Source organism: Kryptolebias marmoratus, linkage group LG14 (assembly GCF_001649575.2).
Source record: "Kryptolebias marmoratus isolate JLee-2015 linkage group LG14, ASM164957v2, whole genome shotgun sequence".
NCBI lineage: Eukaryota > Metazoa > Chordata > Actinopteri > Cyprinodontiformes > Rivulidae > Kryptolebias > Kryptolebias marmoratus.
This window is the reverse complement of record NC_051443.1, coordinates 15,462,717-15,479,677: the sequence shown is the minus strand read 5'-3', so window position 1 is coordinate 15,479,677 and position 16,961 is coordinate 15,462,717. Positions and strand designations below refer to the sequence as shown.

At 36.4% G+C, this 16,961-nt stretch overlaps 1 protein-coding gene across 2 annotated transcripts in view; it reads left to right on the top strand.

Annotated features, from left to right (window-relative positions):
* Positions 1 to 16,961, top strand: part of pappaa (pregnancy-associated plasma protein A, pappalysin 1a) — a 95,533-nt gene that overhangs the window by 35,912 nt on the left and 42,660 nt on the right. For both annotated transcript variants that reach the window (XM_025004026.2, XM_017407464.3), the window contains exons 8-10: positions 515 to 643; positions 770 to 861; positions 2,794 to 2,990. In XM_025004026.2, coding sequence (XP_024859794.1) covers positions 515 to 643; positions 770 to 861; positions 2,794 to 2,990 — 418 coding nt within the window. The remainder of the gene's footprint in view (positions 1 to 514; positions 644 to 769; positions 862 to 2,793; positions 2,991 to 16,961) is intronic.

Genomic DNA, 16,961 nt, shown 5'->3' with positions numbered 1-16,961 from the left:
TATATATATATATATATATATATATATATATATATATATATATATATATATATATATATATATATATCCTTTTTGACACATTTTTCTTTTTTCCTTATAGAGTTAACCAATGTCAGTGGAAGACAGTCATTAAATCATGTTTCTTGGTTGGTTAAACAAATCATTTTTTAAAGCGTATTTTTTTAATCTAACACTGTATTTACAAGTAAATTAGTAGCCAGGATCCAACATGCATTCATAAAAGCAGAGAGTGTGTAGGTTCAATAAATAATGCAGCCTGGTACGTATCTGCTAAGTTCTTGTCTGTGTTATCTATTGCTACCAAACAGTATATATATCTTATTTTTTTACAAGAGCCTTTTTCTAAACATAATTTCCTCACACAGAAAGTATGTTTCTTTTTAGTTAATGTTTTAGTTCCATTATTTTTCCTATTGTAGTATCATTGCTCCTAACTTATGTAAAATTAGACAGAGAAATGATCTTACTGTGATTTTTGTCCCTTTTTGTGTAGGGATGTTGCACCAAATGTTGCATACACCTACCAGGTCCAAACTATCTCCAGTTGGGGTGAGAGTGAGCCCTCTCCGCCGCTAGTCCACGAACTTGGGGCGCCCTACTGTGGAGATGGCCACATCCAAAGGTAATAGGATGTGTAAAGCAAACACAAAGATATGCAGAATAAATCATTTTTGCTGTGTTTTATTTGGTATTGGAATTTCGTAGTGCATGTAAGTGTTTATGTTCTCCTGTTTCCTGTCTGTTTTAGTTCCAGAGGAGAGGAATGTGATGATATGAACTTCATGAATGGAGATGGTTGTTCAAGTCAGTGCAAGAAAGAATCCTTCTTCAACTGTGTTGGTAAGTCATGAGGACAAATCGGCTGTCAGAGATAATATTTCCATGTGAGCATCTTGTACTTCTGTAAGGGAGAATACAACAAATTAAGTGGGGAGTCAGTTTATCTGCAGTGCATCTGTAAGCAACACCTTTAACTTCCAAAAATGATCCAAAAATGATCTGGTCTACTTCCATCAAAGAAAATATATATATTTCTTTGCCTACCAGAAGCTACAAATGAATGAGAAAAGCTGAGAGGGAAATTCTTCCATTTAATTTCAACCAGAGCCTTTTTTCCCTCTGTTTATGTTTCAGGTTTTCATATATATTAAAAAAAGGAATTGCAATAATTTCTGTATTGATTTTTAATGCCTTAACCAATATTTGCCTTATGATTGTAATATAATATTAGGATGCGGCTCTCATCATGTAAGTTTTCCCACCAACTGCATTGAGATGCACTAGGATGTGTGGAAGTGAGTGCAACTTTATTAGACAGCAGCAGTGTCTGAAACAGCTAAAGTGTGGAGCAGAAAACAGACACTTTAATGACACGAAGTTCAGTTGATCTATCTGCATGTGTGTGAGAGAGAGTGCCTGCTTGTTAAGGTGCTGCACAGTGAAAGAAAACGGTGGACGGAGAACTGACACTATGTAAACAACAGCTCCAAGGTGCTACCATGGGATGAGCTTCAACAGCCCATTCAGTTGAGCTGATTTACATCTGAAGCTGATGAAATTCAGAAGTTACACTCTCAGTGACTATTTCGCGGAAGGACTCATTCCCGTCTAAAACACAGATGTAGATAAAGACTATATTAAATGCTTTACATTTTTTAAGTTCTACTTAAAAATCAGCATTACTTCGGTTAGATTTTTCAAGTTAGATTTGAGTCTTTTCCTCACATAAACATGTTGTCAGATATTGCTAAAGTAAACTAAACTAAACCCATCCTCACAGGTGGTATGTTTCTTTTTCTGTTTTTTTTCTTTTTCAGCTCACAACTTTTTCCCTCCAACTTCTGCTCTTTTTTTTCTGATGCACCCAGTTACCTTCCCACTCTTCCATTATCTGTTTATTCTATCCATGTCCAAATTCAGATACTACATCAATGCACCTTTTAGTGCTTTTCATCCTCTCACTCCGCCTCTCTCTTTAAGCTCACACTCTGCTCTTTGTTCTCGCACCTTTCACTAAACACTGTTTGAACTTCCTCTTGTCTCACTCTCACTTCTCTCCCGACTTGTTTGCCTCTGTTCTTGCTTAGTGAGTGGCAGGAGGCTATTCTGTATGCCCCCCTCAGTAGCCCCTCGTTTCACCGTTGCCAGAGCACAGAACTGACTTGAGCTTTTAGCCGTGTTGGGGATGGCTGGAATTTCAAGGAGGAGGCCCCGGCCAACTTGGCACAAAATGCCGCCTTTCCCCCTAACTGGAACCCCACCGGCTGACGCTGCTTTAGCTGAGACCAATGAGGCCCAGGCAACCTTCCTGCTCAGCTCCCTTCTCCTCCAGTACATAAGCTTTCAGTTCCAGACCTTAACTCCGGGTGGGATGTCTGGAAAAAATACTTCTGTATCTCTCTTTTACCCCTTGACTTTGTCTAACCCCTTCCTTTCCCCCTCCACATATCTGTGTTTGCATTCAGTCATGCTCTCTTTTTTATTTTCTTTGATTACTTCCTTGCTCTCCCATTTATATATTCAGACACACCTTTAGCATAGTCTCCTGTCTTTTGCTTGTCCAGTTGTGCTGCAATGTAATAAAAACATGACTGGAAATGTTGGGTAAATACAAAAACAGAAGAGAATGGGAGAGAGAGATATAAAGTTTGGAGTATGTCAAATCACATCTGTAAGGCAAATGGAAGGTTGGACAGTGGTGCATTTAACTAAATATAACTTGCTTTGTTCTTTAATTTATTTCAATGTTTTCTGTCCTTTCTTTAACTGCAGAGGAGCCGAGTATCTGCTACTACTATGACGGCGATGGAGTGTGTGAAGACTTTGAGCGAGAAACGGGTGTAAGAGACTGTGGCCTCTACACACCCAGCGGGTACTTAGACCAGTGGGCTTCCTCTGTCGAAGTTTCCCATGAAGAAAGGCCCTACTGCCCTGGTGAAGTGGCTGCTGGGTATCCTGCTGTCACTAAGGTTAGTCCAATGATACTGCTCTGATGATACGTGGGACAGTTGAAGGCACATTAAGGATATAATTTCTAGTGTTAGTCAATGGCATTGTTAGTTATTTACAAATCACATTCTGAACAACCAAAGTGCTGTACAAACATCAGTTATTATTATTATGATTTTTTTCATAAATCATTGCCAGTTAAGTAGCCAGTCTGTTTTTTTCTGTTAGGTAATGAACAGATTTTTTAAAATTAGTTGATTTGGGCTGTTGCCTTCTTATGGTATTTTTATTTAGAGTTAAAAGTCACATTTTTTGCTGGACATTTGAGCTTTCGTTGGTGGTCTGTACAATACTGACTCACACAGTGAGTGCATAACATTGCTGGTCACGATAGCATTTGTCTTTATTTACTGACACACTGCACGCACGCACACGCAAACATGATCACGTTTTCATCACTCTACATCTATACATTCTATACACCGCATTTGTTTCCTGGAAAGTTAAAGAGGACCTATTTATTTTCTGGGAATCCTTTAAGACAGCTTCATGTGAGTCTCAGCTGAAGAAAGAAAATCCTTCAGTATATTGTTTATCTTGTATTGTCTCTCAGCAGCCCTCTGGTAATCCTTTGTCTGAAATGAAACCCTTTTGCTCCTGTCTTTCAAAGTTCCTCTCTCCTTTCTTTGTGGCTTTGTGGAAAGCTGCTCACGATGAAAATTCTGAAAAACAAACTAACCTATGAAGTAACATAATTTTTCATTCTTGACTGGAAAAGGCAACTTCTCAAATCCATTTTTTCATTTTCAAGCTAAAATTCAATTTGAAATATGACAGTAGTCAGCAATAATGACCACAAGCACAAAGACTATAATGGGACATATTTATTTGGTAAAAAATTGCACGTTTTATTATGAATGTCTTGAAGGATGGCTACCTCTAGTATTTAGAGTTTACAGTTCTTGCTCTCAACTCAGATATTTGAGCCAACAGTTGGGAATAGGAGAATAATGTGTTTAATGGCTGCAATTATGTTTTTGTTAAAAAGACATTAGATAACAAAAGTAGGATTATACCTGTCACCAACATTTGCTTTTTTTAAATTCTCTGTTTCATTGTATTCTTCATTGTGTAAATATTTTTGTGGTCAGTGTTTTATTTATTTTTTTGGTAAATATTCATAAAATATGGTAAACAGCTAAGCTTTAGCAGCCAAATAACCATCATCTCAGGTAAGTGTACGTGTTTAGGGTGCTCAATATGTTTCAACACAAATGTGTAATGGAAGTATATAAAATGAGACACAATGCTACTTTTGAAGCAAATTTTGAAAATTTTACAGTTACAGTTGTTCATTTACCATAAAAGTCATAGTTTACTGTGGCTGGAGAAAGTCAATATTTTTTTTTTATAAAAAATGTGACAAACTGAGATCAGCAAGCCAAAAAAGTATAGAAAACTATCAAAACTAGGGGTTCTTGGTAATCTTTAGCTGTTAACTCCTTTACCTTTAGTAACATATTGATAGTAAATGATAGCTAACTAAACTGTGACCAAGTTTAATATGGCTTAGCATATATGTAACTCTGCATTACTTAACTTGTAGTTTGTTAACTTACTTCAGAACTCTCCTCTGCCACTAAATGGACAGTTCAGATTCTTTAAAGTGGGTTTGTAAGGAGTTGTTAGGAGCAGTCAGCATCCTACCTGCTGTAGGCAGTGTTCAGAGTGGGGGAGTGAAACTAAGGGCCACTCACAGAATGGCCCCTTTAGGATCAAATTCTAAAACAATTTAAACTTCAAAAATTTCACAAGGATTTGAATAATGATTTGCTTTCATTTTATCCACACTGCATTATTTGCACAAAATGATAATTTAGATTGAAAACTGTCCTTGTGAGAACAGTTACAGTTATTTCCTTCCTTTTCTGTGTTCCACACCGTGTTGCAAAATATGTATTGAATGTATTGTTGTCTGGTGCAGGTAAAATACTGTCTACTCATAACTACTCCAAACCCCTCAAAAAGTCAAACCTGTTTAAAAAGTCTAAACTATCTGTTTAGCCTAAATCTAATCTAACATTCTAACAGCATAACCATCTTTTAACTTAATAAAAGCAAAATTAAACAGGGAGGATTCTAAATAGAGAATGTTCTGCACAGTGTGACTTTGTGAGCAGATTTAGTTTCCCACAACATGTGTATTAGAAATACATGCACACACATATATAGACACAAACACAAAGCTTCAGAAACACAGAAGTGCATTAGCCTCAATCCTGTTTAATCTCCTTTCCCTAATATGGATGGCAAAAGCCAAGACATGCTGTTCATGTACTATCTGTTTCGAAGCCCTGTTTATTATTTCATTTTATTTTGAGTTGGTTTTCTTTTTTTTTGCCTGAAACCAAATGTTGAATACAAACATGCTGCAGTGTCAGGGTTCAAGTATTTTGTTTAATGGCAATTTTATGACGTCAAATTTGATGCTCATTCTTTTTAGCTATCCAAAAGTGAGTATTTTGTTAAATCTGTAGGTCTTTACTCCTAGACCCATAGTAGTGTCTGATCTGAGTGATTATAATGTTGGAACAGTGTGCTGTTGATAAATGTTCTTTCGGCTGCTGATGATGCATTTTACAAGGTCAGTGAACTGATTACTTTTAAACAGATGCATTCAGGTGCCTTACTCAAACAATGGCATAAGATCAAATGACGTTGTTTAAGATTTAAGGCATTTATTTTTTATGAGACCACTTTATACAAAAAGGTAGCGTGCTCCAACTAAAAATTATGGCAGAGGTTTCCTCTTCTGAGGAGAATAAGACACTAGTGGAACCTGTCCATAAAACCATAAAGAAAGAATTTATTCAGCAAAAAGACACGTTGTTCATATGAAAAGCTTTTTTTTACTGTTGAGAGCACACTGTTCCCTAAGGGGTCATGTGTGATGAGATCATCTCATTACAAGGCCATGAAAGCACAAGTGCTTATGCACGTGTGGAAAATATGCAAACAGGTTGAGAAAACAAACCAGCCATTTCAGTATCTCTCTTTGCTTAACCCCAGTTTTATCTACACTGTCTTCTATGGAGTCAATTAAGCTTTTAAGTAGAATAATAAATAAATATTACACACAGGGTCATCTTTTCTTCCTTTTTTGGAGTATCATGCTCTTAACCTCTTTCGGCTGTGTTTAAGAGGGTTGGCTGCCATCAGTGTGAAGTTTAACGGTTTAATATCAACAGGTTTACATTGATAGCTTCAGGACCATCTGCCTAATGTTTAGTAGAGTCTCCTTTTGCTATCAAAATGACTCTGACAAGAGATGGCGATGATAAAAGTGCCTAAAGTTGTAATGGAGTGGATTGAAGCAGAATGTTGGCAACAGCAAGATGGTATCTCTGTGAATTAGGTGTGTGTCCCTCAAATGCAACTAGATCTTATCAAATTGGCCTCTGAGTTGTAGATGAAAACCTTGCTGTAATTTGAACTACTCTGTTCTGTGTTGTGGCAGCTGATTGGTTGCATGGGACGAAACCAGGGTTAAAGTTAGTCTTTTCCTACAGCAAAGCTCTACAAACTGCTTGACAGACTTCAAGTTAGGTTGTGCCTTCAGTTTAGGTTCTGTTTGTACATTACACCTTTGTGTATTTAAAAAAAAAAATTGTTAACTATGATAACAGCACCGAACAGTTAATCATAAATTGGTTTCAGTCTGGCATGTTGGGTGTCACTCTCCTAAATCCATCACTCACCTAGAGTGAATCCATGACAATGTGAAACCTTCCAATCACAAAACAAAACAGAGCATTTAGTGTGAACAATACAACTTTAAAAATTACTAAGTTTTTGTCCAAACTTTGCTTAACAAGACACAAAGCAAAAGCAACCATAAAGTTCTTTGCTGGAGTCTGTCTCTGGTATCAGAATTCATCCCATAATATTACCTATTACTGGATTTCCAGTCTTAGCATGTGTACTGGCCTGAGAGAGACCACTAGTTTTAATTCAACAGAGTATGAATAATTTTAGAGAACACAAAATATATAAATGTAATTTTTTCTAAAAACAAAACTATTGGGTCACTACAAGAAACTTGTTGATTTCTCCAAATTTCACAACACTAGTATCTCACTGGGCTGCAACTGTTGGCGACAAATTGCGAACAGCATTTATGAGAAAGTTTCTAAAATGTTTCATAAACATTTGTAGGGGTTCCTAATTTTGTTTTAGCATGTTTGAAAAATTTGTGTGACAAATGTTCTCTCAAAACAGTCAGAGAAGCATCTGGAACCCATCTAAGACCCTTCTCAATTTAGTTTTAGTAATTTTAAAGAAGTAGAGCTGTGTTTCTTTGTTGATATGCATGCAAACCCGTGGCAAATTTTTGCCTGAAGTTTGTGAAAATGTGTCATTCAGTGAAATTTTGCATATTTTCTTGCAATTTTGTGTCTCCAACAAGTCCTCAACAGTCACAGCCAAGTGATCTAGTACCTTAAGGAAATAAGCACCATTTACTTTTACCCAAACCTTAACTAAATTTCTTCTTGCCTTAACCCAACCAAATACCAATAGCAACTAGTCATCCAGGACATGGTAGTGTGTTGAATTGAAGACAACTGCAGTTGTTTTTTGATTTGTGAAGACATTTTCACATCTCATCTGAGAACCTTATTCAATTTGAGAAAGTGCTGATTCAGCTTGATAGGGTTACCAATGGTAAATGTAGAACACGTCTACATTCTGTAATAAAGTTTGCTAGTAAAACTGTTTTATCAGCATGTTGTTAATAGACTTGGGGAAAAAGTACTTTATCTTGCCTTGTTGATAGTTCATCCCTTGTGGTTTGATTTAATGTTTCCACATCCACGGTTTGTGGTTCTTTGACAGTAGTAGGCAAGAAATGAGCTTCCCTGATACAGGATAGTGCTGAAGAGCTACCAACTTTCTCGAAGTTTGTGATATTCTTTTTTAATTCTGAATGAGTGTGTTGGGAGGATAGGAGGAGAGGGTTAGGGGAAGCAGGGAACACATAATTTCCCTCCCATCTGGTAAATAACTCTTGCTCTAGCTCATTTTATATCACTTATGTTTGATGTCTAAAGACAGTGTTAATTGTTTGATTGTGAGTTTGTTTGTTTGTCTGAGAAGATGCCAGGTGGGCAGCAGTGATAATAATATTTTTATGAATGCAAAGAGCACCAACAGCATCAGTAAGCGCTTGAGAAGAAAAAAAAATATCTGCACATCTCAAATGTATGCTCTAGTGTGCATGTAGAAGATTTAGAAATATTCTGAAAAGAAAAATGGTTGTTTGTCTCTATTTGTCCCTGTGCTGACCTTGCAACCTGTTCAGGGTGTCCCCCACCTCTCGTACAGTGACTGCTGGAGTTAGACACCAGCTGCCTATGACCCGAAAAGGAGAAGTGGGTAAAGAAAATGGATGGATGTTTACACTGGTGGAGTTGTGGTGGTGATGGTAATGCTTATTCATTCTTTTTGTGATGTAGGAAGAGGGTGGATGAGTAGGGCTATTTGGCTTTTTGAATAGAAATGTTTCAGGGGCTCATTTGAAATGAATGTGTTTATAAATACACTCACAAATATAAGTATTTGCTTTATTTGAATTTTTTTGTACCATATGCCAGAATCTGTTCCAGGCTATTTTGCTATTATGGCTTATTTGGAAATATTAAAGTTGTAGTTGTTTATGTAAACAGAATCACCAACAACTGAGGAGAGATGAAAATAAGAGCTGTCCCAACTTGCAGTAAAATATTTTAACTGCTACTCTTTGTGACATTAAATTGGAGTCCAACAGATAGGTGTCGGGGTAATGCTCGGAAATGGGATTTGTTCAACATACTTTCTGTGTTTTTTCTTTTAATCAATATTAATAAATGAGTCATTCGATTCAGTGTAAATCTCACCACAACTTAACATTATTGCCATCTTATACAAATTAGAATAAAACCTATAATGTGTAATTCCACCTTGGAACCAAGTAGCCCAGCATTATGAAATGACCACAAAGAAGCAGAAAACAGGAATCACCTTAATGTCAGCATTTGATAGAAAGAAGCAGAAACACAAATAAGTGATGGATGAACAGATGGGATTAAAAGTTTGTGTCTAGAACCAAAACATGTTGCTTAAATAGTTCAACTGTTTCACAACTTTTAAAAGAAAACATGTGGCTGGATAAATACGACTGTGGAATTACAAAAAACAAATTCACTGCTTTTTGGCCATACATTAAACTCTCTTCAAATAAGTGATGTGAATCAATTATCTTATATGAATACAAGGGAAAATGCAAAGTTCTTGGAGATCATAAAAATCTTTCTGTTATGGTACTTAAGCAAGCTTCATGTTCTTTGTTCTCTCCTTGTCAAGCTGAAACAAACATGGGTGTACAAAGATATATATGGGAAAACTCCATATGAGCTTATAAGGTAGGGCCATATGGGACAGAAATGTGCTATGTATTTGTGAAGCAGGGTACATTAATTCCCCACTACCCTACTGCAATGTATTTTAGAGGAATTAGAATGAAGAGCTGTTCCTAGCAACTTATCTTTTTGTATTTAAAATTGTATGCATGTGTGTGGGCCTGTTTTTTTTCTGTATTATTATCGACTCCACTATAATTGTAGGGTCTAACTGGTTTGTGTGGATCAAAATGCTGGACACCAAAGTTTAATAGGCTGTTTGGAGGTTAGGATTTGGTTTTAGGGTTGTTGGAGTTAAAGTTTGATAGATGCTGGAAGATTCATGAGGACAAGAGTACAAGAATGTATACAGCATGTTGGTAAATGTCTGATGCGGGGAGTGTGCATTTGCATTTAAACCCTAAGATCAAACAGCAAACCAGGTGATTTCTCTAGAGAGGGCTGCTGCACTGGCAATTTCCAGTGCAACTTTAATTATACATAAATAACAGAAGGGATAACAATTTAGTGCTCTCAGCTATATGTAAAATCCACTCATCTTGGGATTTAGAATAAACATGTATGCATAAAGTCTGAAAAAATAATCCCCACTACATTCATCTTTAGCTAACTAATGCTTCAGGGAGAAGGGAGAGGGGGAAGAAAGAAGCTCTAAACAAAATGATCCTGGCTAGAACAAAAAGAAAATAATAACTGGCCTCAATCTGTCCTAGGTTCCAAAAAAGCAAGCAGCGTAAGTTTGTGTACTCAAGTGGAGGACACCAGCATACTGTACACAAGCTGCTGCAGGGAATGCATGCGTTTTTATGGGCGCTTTCCTCTAGATATACACGCAAACAAATACATACGAAGTCCTGCACACAAGCTGAAACAAACTTACACACACACAGAAGTGCTTACAAATTCAGAACCTCATAGAGAAACTGAGCCTGTGCTTTTTGGAGCACACAAGGGCCAGCTCCTTTGGCACCATCGCCTCACCAACATTCCCTACAAACCACAGCGTCCTCGTCAGACGCAGTGCCACTGACATAAGCATGTGGTTACATTAAAAAGAGACCTAGGGATGGCATTTTGTTTTCTCTTTCACTTTTCCCTTTTCAGTTATTATTAGTGGACCTGCAAAGTTGAAATCTAATTGAAACTTGCGCATTTCTTTATTGCACCATAATTATTATTATTTAGTTTGGAAAGTGTTCTGCAGCATATTACTGAATAGGGATATTTAAATTTTCTACTGACCAGTCTGTGTTTAGTTGGCATTAAATCCTTATCTGTGGGCTCCTTTTGTATGTTCTGCACCTACTCACGAACGTCTACAGCTACATTCTTGACAAGCTACTAAAGTCGTCTATCATTTGAAGCAGTCAGACAGAGAGCTTCAGTAGGTACGGGTGGGTCTGGGTGAGAGGACATTACCTCACACACCAGGCGCTCACCAGCATTCCTGTAAACCATGGGATGGTGCTTGGAAACTCATACTTGCTTCTCTCTGTTTCTCTTTCTTCCTTGCCACAAATGCCTCACAGATGCTCACCCCTGCTTACCAAAGCTCACACTGTACATACGCCTTAAACAGAGAGGGAGATGTGTGTAAGAAAAGGAGGATAAACAGTGCTGTGACAAACTATTTTTCTTTTTCAAACTGATTAAATACTTTTAATTTGTAATTTTATCAAACTACAAACAAATAATAATAATAAAGGCCTAGCATTTCTTGAAAAGAATACATATTGCCCTCTCTGGCCTTTCACACCAGAGTTTTTGACTAAAATCTTCTTTTGTCGAGAAATTATGAAGTTGTAGCTGTTTGGGTCAAATGTTAAAAATGACATTATGAGAAATCTTACCATTATCACATGATGACATGCTTAGAGTATGTACTGTGAATGACTCTCAGCTACTACCACATCAAATTTTAGCACAACTGACTGAAAAAAAATTGACTGAATTATAACCATTGTTGTGTTTTCTAAATTCACTTGACTGTGGCGGACATCTTGAATTGGGTTGAGTCCAGAAGTTATTCAGTTGCAGAGCCATATATAATGATTGTTTTCTGAAAGTTTCATTGAAATTTGTCTTGTGCTTCATGAGATATTTTGGCAACAGACACTCCTGCACACACACACACAACATAGACATGGGCAAAATCATTATTATACATCTTCGCCTTATGGCAGCGGGGGATAAATTAGTGTCTGACAGTACAACAGACTTTTAAGTAAACAATAAGTTTTGCAGAAATCAGCAGGTGTTGTTTTCTTCCAGTGTCCATGATTCTAAGCTGTTTTTGTGGTAGTGAGTCAGCTGTTACTAATAATAAAAGTTTAATTTGCATTAACATTTCACTGTCACATTACTGCTATCATTATTATCTGTGTGTCGACGTGAGTTGTTTCCATAATCACAATGTGACGACAAAGCAATCAGTAACCACCAGTTCATAGTTACCAACATGTACTTAAAACCTAAGGAGCGCTTTATTACTTAAAGGCTGGCTTTATTTACACTCAAAGTAATTTGTCTGAAATATTACACAAAGATATTTGCAAGTTAATGTATTACAGAAACAAGCTTAATATTTGACTTCCTTTGCTGTGTTGTGGTTATATGAAAAGACTTGAACAATTACCAATGAGTCATTAAACAAAGAGAAAAAAATTATTTCTCTTGGTGCGTTTTTTTTTTTTTCTCTTTATTTCAAAGTATATGGATTTGTTGATCCAAAAAGTTCCTTATGGATCCAAAATGGAGTGATGTCAACATCAGTAAACAAGCCAAGAAGAGAGCGGCGTGTTTGCAGGATGCGTATGTTTCTATTTCAGTTTCATACCTGCTCCTAAAAGGATATAGTGACTGCAAACCTCTCATGATCTAACCTCGCCTTGGCACCAAAAGGAAAGACATTTGTTGAGTTACTTTATGCTATTAGAACCATTACTGCTGTCGTTTCTCTGCTTACAGCTTCCCTCAGTTTTCTTCTTTTCAAGATTATGTTTTGCTTTATGTTCTCAGTGAGTGTTTTTACAGTACAGACATAATTTTAGGGCAGTACGTCTGACAGTTGCACTCTCACGTTCCCTTTATCCCCTTTGGTTTCCCTTTGGCTTCAGACACTTAGCACCGCTTTTATCTAAAGTGGTGATTTACAAACACCAGTTTGTGTCTGCAGAACTCGACTTGGCTGTTGCCAGTTTGACTAGCCAGCTGGTAAATATTAAGACCATGTGTGTAACTATGCGTGCGTGATTGTGTTTGTGCGTGTTTGGTAGTTAAGGAGCTCAAGTCATCTCTGTGATTGGTTGTCAGGAAAAGTGAGAATTTGTTTTGTTCTAAACAGGCATATCATCAGTTAACGTCCGCAAGTCAAACAGCAACTTTAGCCCATGTGTGGTAAATTAGCATTAGTGAGGAAAAGAAATTAATTAAGAGTTTCAATTAGCAAAGTGAGAAAATGTTATTAAATTGGAAAAATTATTACAAACAAAGGCTAAACATATAAATAAATGTTTACTGACAAAGCAACTGTTTTCCACCATAATTTCAGATTCTATATTACATATTTTATACAAAATACTCTACATATAAAACTGCACACAGACCTTCCTCTCCATTACTGCTTTGCACATCTGTCACCTTTAATAAAACCAGCAATCTATTCAATATATTCATAAATGAAGTGCAACAAAGTCCACACAAACTTTTGTCTCTATTAGTTTTCAAAGTTAATAAAAACGTCTAGAATAAATGGCAAGCTACAAAAGGCTATGTCAGCTAAACCAAATTTTTATAACATTAAACAGATGCCATTTACCTGCTTTCCTAACAGAAACCATTTCCACTCAAAAACAACTTATCTATAAAAAATAATAATAGCACAAATACTTTCCATCCTCAAAAAAACAAAAAAAAAAACAAAAAACTCATAGCGGGTCTTTCAATGTGGTCATTTCAGAGACCTAATCAAGTTTTTTATATTACACTTCCTCATCTGAGATAGTTTTTATTAAAGTTTTTCATCTGAAGGCTTTTTCACTATACCTTAAAGGAGGGAAAACAAAAACAAGACATTTTTTTTAAAGATGTAGAGGTAAAATATAATGTTAATATAAAGTGCTGGCACCAACATAACAATGCCAATTGAAAGTGTTGAAAGTGAATTTTCTGTTTTATTAGATGCTCCATTTAACTTGTTTCACTGGACTAGTTTAAAAAGTGAAAAAGTCCATGTTTAAAGGCAAGAAGAGATCATGATGCCACATTAGTTTCACTATTATTCTGTTGCCCAGTTGGTCTTATTTTTAGAGTAAACTACATGGTTGGGGTTGGGCAAGACAAGATTTTCATTTAGGCAGAACAATCTCATCAGTAAGATAACAATAAAATTAATTTATTAGGTTCTTTTTATAGATATGATGTAAAATCTGTAACCTTTTTTCTAACATTGATGTCATCACTATGCCCATCTTTGTTTGTTTGACTAAAATAATGGGTAAAAAGCATGTTATTTTCTGAGCTTTTCTTTGATTCTTGTAATATTATTGCATTTATGTGACTCATCTCCTGTTAAACTTCTGTAGTCATATTTCTATATGATCAGAGTGATTATATTTGAGGGTTTGTTAGCTCTGCTTGCTCACTCTGTATTTGCTACTAACAAGTACACACATTTTAGTAAAATAAAAGTGAAGTTACTGCCAAATGTTGCGTAAACAGCTCTCATGCTTTTGTCACTGCTAAGGTATAGGGAGTAGCTTTTTATATTGATAATTGTATTAGAATGTTAGGAACTTGTAAATTCTGTGTGAAATAATCCGGTTTTGTTACTTAATTTGTAGTAAAGCAATATCTATAAATGCTGTTGGACTCTCAACCCCTTCTATTTTAAACAAAACAATGAAGCAGCCTTTTAGTGTCCTTGGGATTTATTATAAAGCATGCATTTACCTTGAATAACACATAATGATAGCACTGATGAAAGACAAGAAATTTAATCCAGATTCTCAGTTTGAAAAAAGAAATACTGCTTGATTAAATAACCGAATGAATGTAAGCAAAGTTATGACTTCACTGCAACAGCAATTCCTTCAGACTAAACATCCTATGATAATATATTAAATAAAATACCAAATGTTTATTGATGGTATGTACGTTTAAAGTACTTGTCCAAAATGTCTTTAGGCTTCCAACGATGTTAACATTAATCTCATTTTATGCAACAAAAAACAGAAAATTTGACTAAAACACTACAGCTTTTAGTTAAATTTGGTGAAATTTGGGTCTGTTTGCCATCAAAAATATGAGGTTGTCATGAAACTATAGTAAGCAAAAATGGCTGAGAATAAAACAAAACGAACATTAGGAACTCATTTTTGCTTTAATTAAACAAGGTATTTTCTAACATCAGTGGCACTGTAGGTCATTTATTCACTGTTTGGACCAATTTTATCCTGTTCAGGTTCGTCTTTTCCACCAGTCAGAAATGGCTCTTTAGTGTTAATAAAAGTAACTTTCACCAAGAATGTACTGGGATTTGAATCAAAAATTGTCTAATCGAAACTTTGTGATTGTAAATTCCTCCATTTTATTGCTCCTTGCGTTTTCTAGCCTGTCCAGTGACATCTGTTTTTGCTTAGATGACAACTCTTATTTACCCTTCATTGAACAAGTAAATGAGAACATTTGCCCATCTTTACATGTCAGCCTCGACAGAAACTCTGTTTAGGTTTTACTCAGGCAGTGCTTTAAGAGGCTCTAAAAGGTCCCTCTGTGACCCCAGCGAGTATAAAGGTTTATTGATGAACAAATAGAATTTGAGTGCCTGGAACAAAGTACCGGAGAACCAGATGGGTGCAAAATTGGACTGCCATTAACACCCTTCCACCTATTGTCAATGACAGCATCAAATCAATGACAAATTCATCTGGATTACTGTGATTCTGCCTTTGCATGGGGGATGGAGGAGTTGAGGGATGAAAGGAAGTGTAATGAGCCATGGGGCACATGTGAATTGCCTCCCACTGGTGTGATGCTTTTTAAGAAGGGGGGATGTTTGCCGGAGGGCGGGAAAGTCTGAGAGGAGGAGGGGTGCTCAGAAAGGTCTAGGCTGTTGCCACCTTCATTTTCACGAGGAAGTTGTCACTTTACAACTGAAAAAAAGCTTTTCTCAGCTGCCCTTCCAGTGAAGGGTTAGCTTTGGAAATGATGTGCCTTGTAAACTTTTAGGGCTTTATATTTATTCATTGATTGATTGTGTTTTTATTTATTTAGGCCCTATTCACACAGCAACGTTTTTTGTAAATATATGTTTCAGTCTTGTGTCCACATGGAATCAACATTTTAGAAGCTCCTAAATGACAGATGCAACAACAATGACACAACACATGCTTGTATTTGTTCTGCAGATGCTAGTTTCTCCATGACAGCAAAACCTTTGTGTACTGTGTTACTTCAATGAGCAGAGAAGGCTGAAGAACAATAGCATAGCCTTAAATAGATTAGAAAAAAAAAACCTCTTATTATTACAAAAAATGATCTAATCCTAAAAAGGTTTTGATCACATTTGTTCTGAACATTGTGAGGATATTGTGGTTGAAGTTGTCCATTATGTCTGCGTATTTAGATGGACATGGCTCCAATTTAACGCTGACCTCTACTTTTCTGGTTTTGTAGTTTAATGTGACACGAGGTAGATGTTCCATTTTGTTGACAGTCCACAAAAAGGGTTGGGTTCTTGGTTTTGTATACTCCATCTTCATCTTTTTTTGCCTTTTGTTTACAGTTTGAACCATACATTGTACAGTATAATATATACAGTCCATGGTTCAAGTATACACAGTCTACCCGACCAATGAGCTTCATGAACATGCTCCATGCCTTGTTTCCGGTTCCTGGTGTGATTTCGTGGTAACTTCACAAGTTGTGGTCAAGATGATGATCGACACTAAGGCTTCATTGTCAGACAACCCTCCCCCCCTCAAAAAAACATGTTGACTGATCTTGTGTTTTGTTTTCTTTTTAACTGTGTTTTTTATTTCTGCCACTTCAGCTTTGAGCGGAAAGGTCACATCAACAGATTCAAAGGACAGATATACTGATGTATAGCTGGTCTAGCCACTTTTCCATGGTGGCAGGATCTTGCAGTAGCTTCTCTAGCAAAACTCTCATGTTACTGGTGTCTCATTTCACCAGCTCAGGACAGCTGGCGAAACTCGCTGTCCTTGAATGTGTGCCCTTTCTTCCCTTTATTTGTGTTTATCTATTGCTCAGTAGTCTTTTACAATCTGTCATATGTTATTTTATTTCAGTCTCGCTGCTGCTTTTCCTGCATATTCAAATGAATTCTGACATCTTCACATTCCTGTTTTCTTCACATCCTTTCAATCTCGGTTTCTCACCACACTTTTGCAATGCTAATGAGGTAACACAAATCCCAGAAGGGGTTTCTGGATTTTCCTTTTTGTTAGCAGGGCACTAATTAGGTGACTTTGGCATCATTAAATTTGTCATACCTTTATTACTCTTTTAAATTTA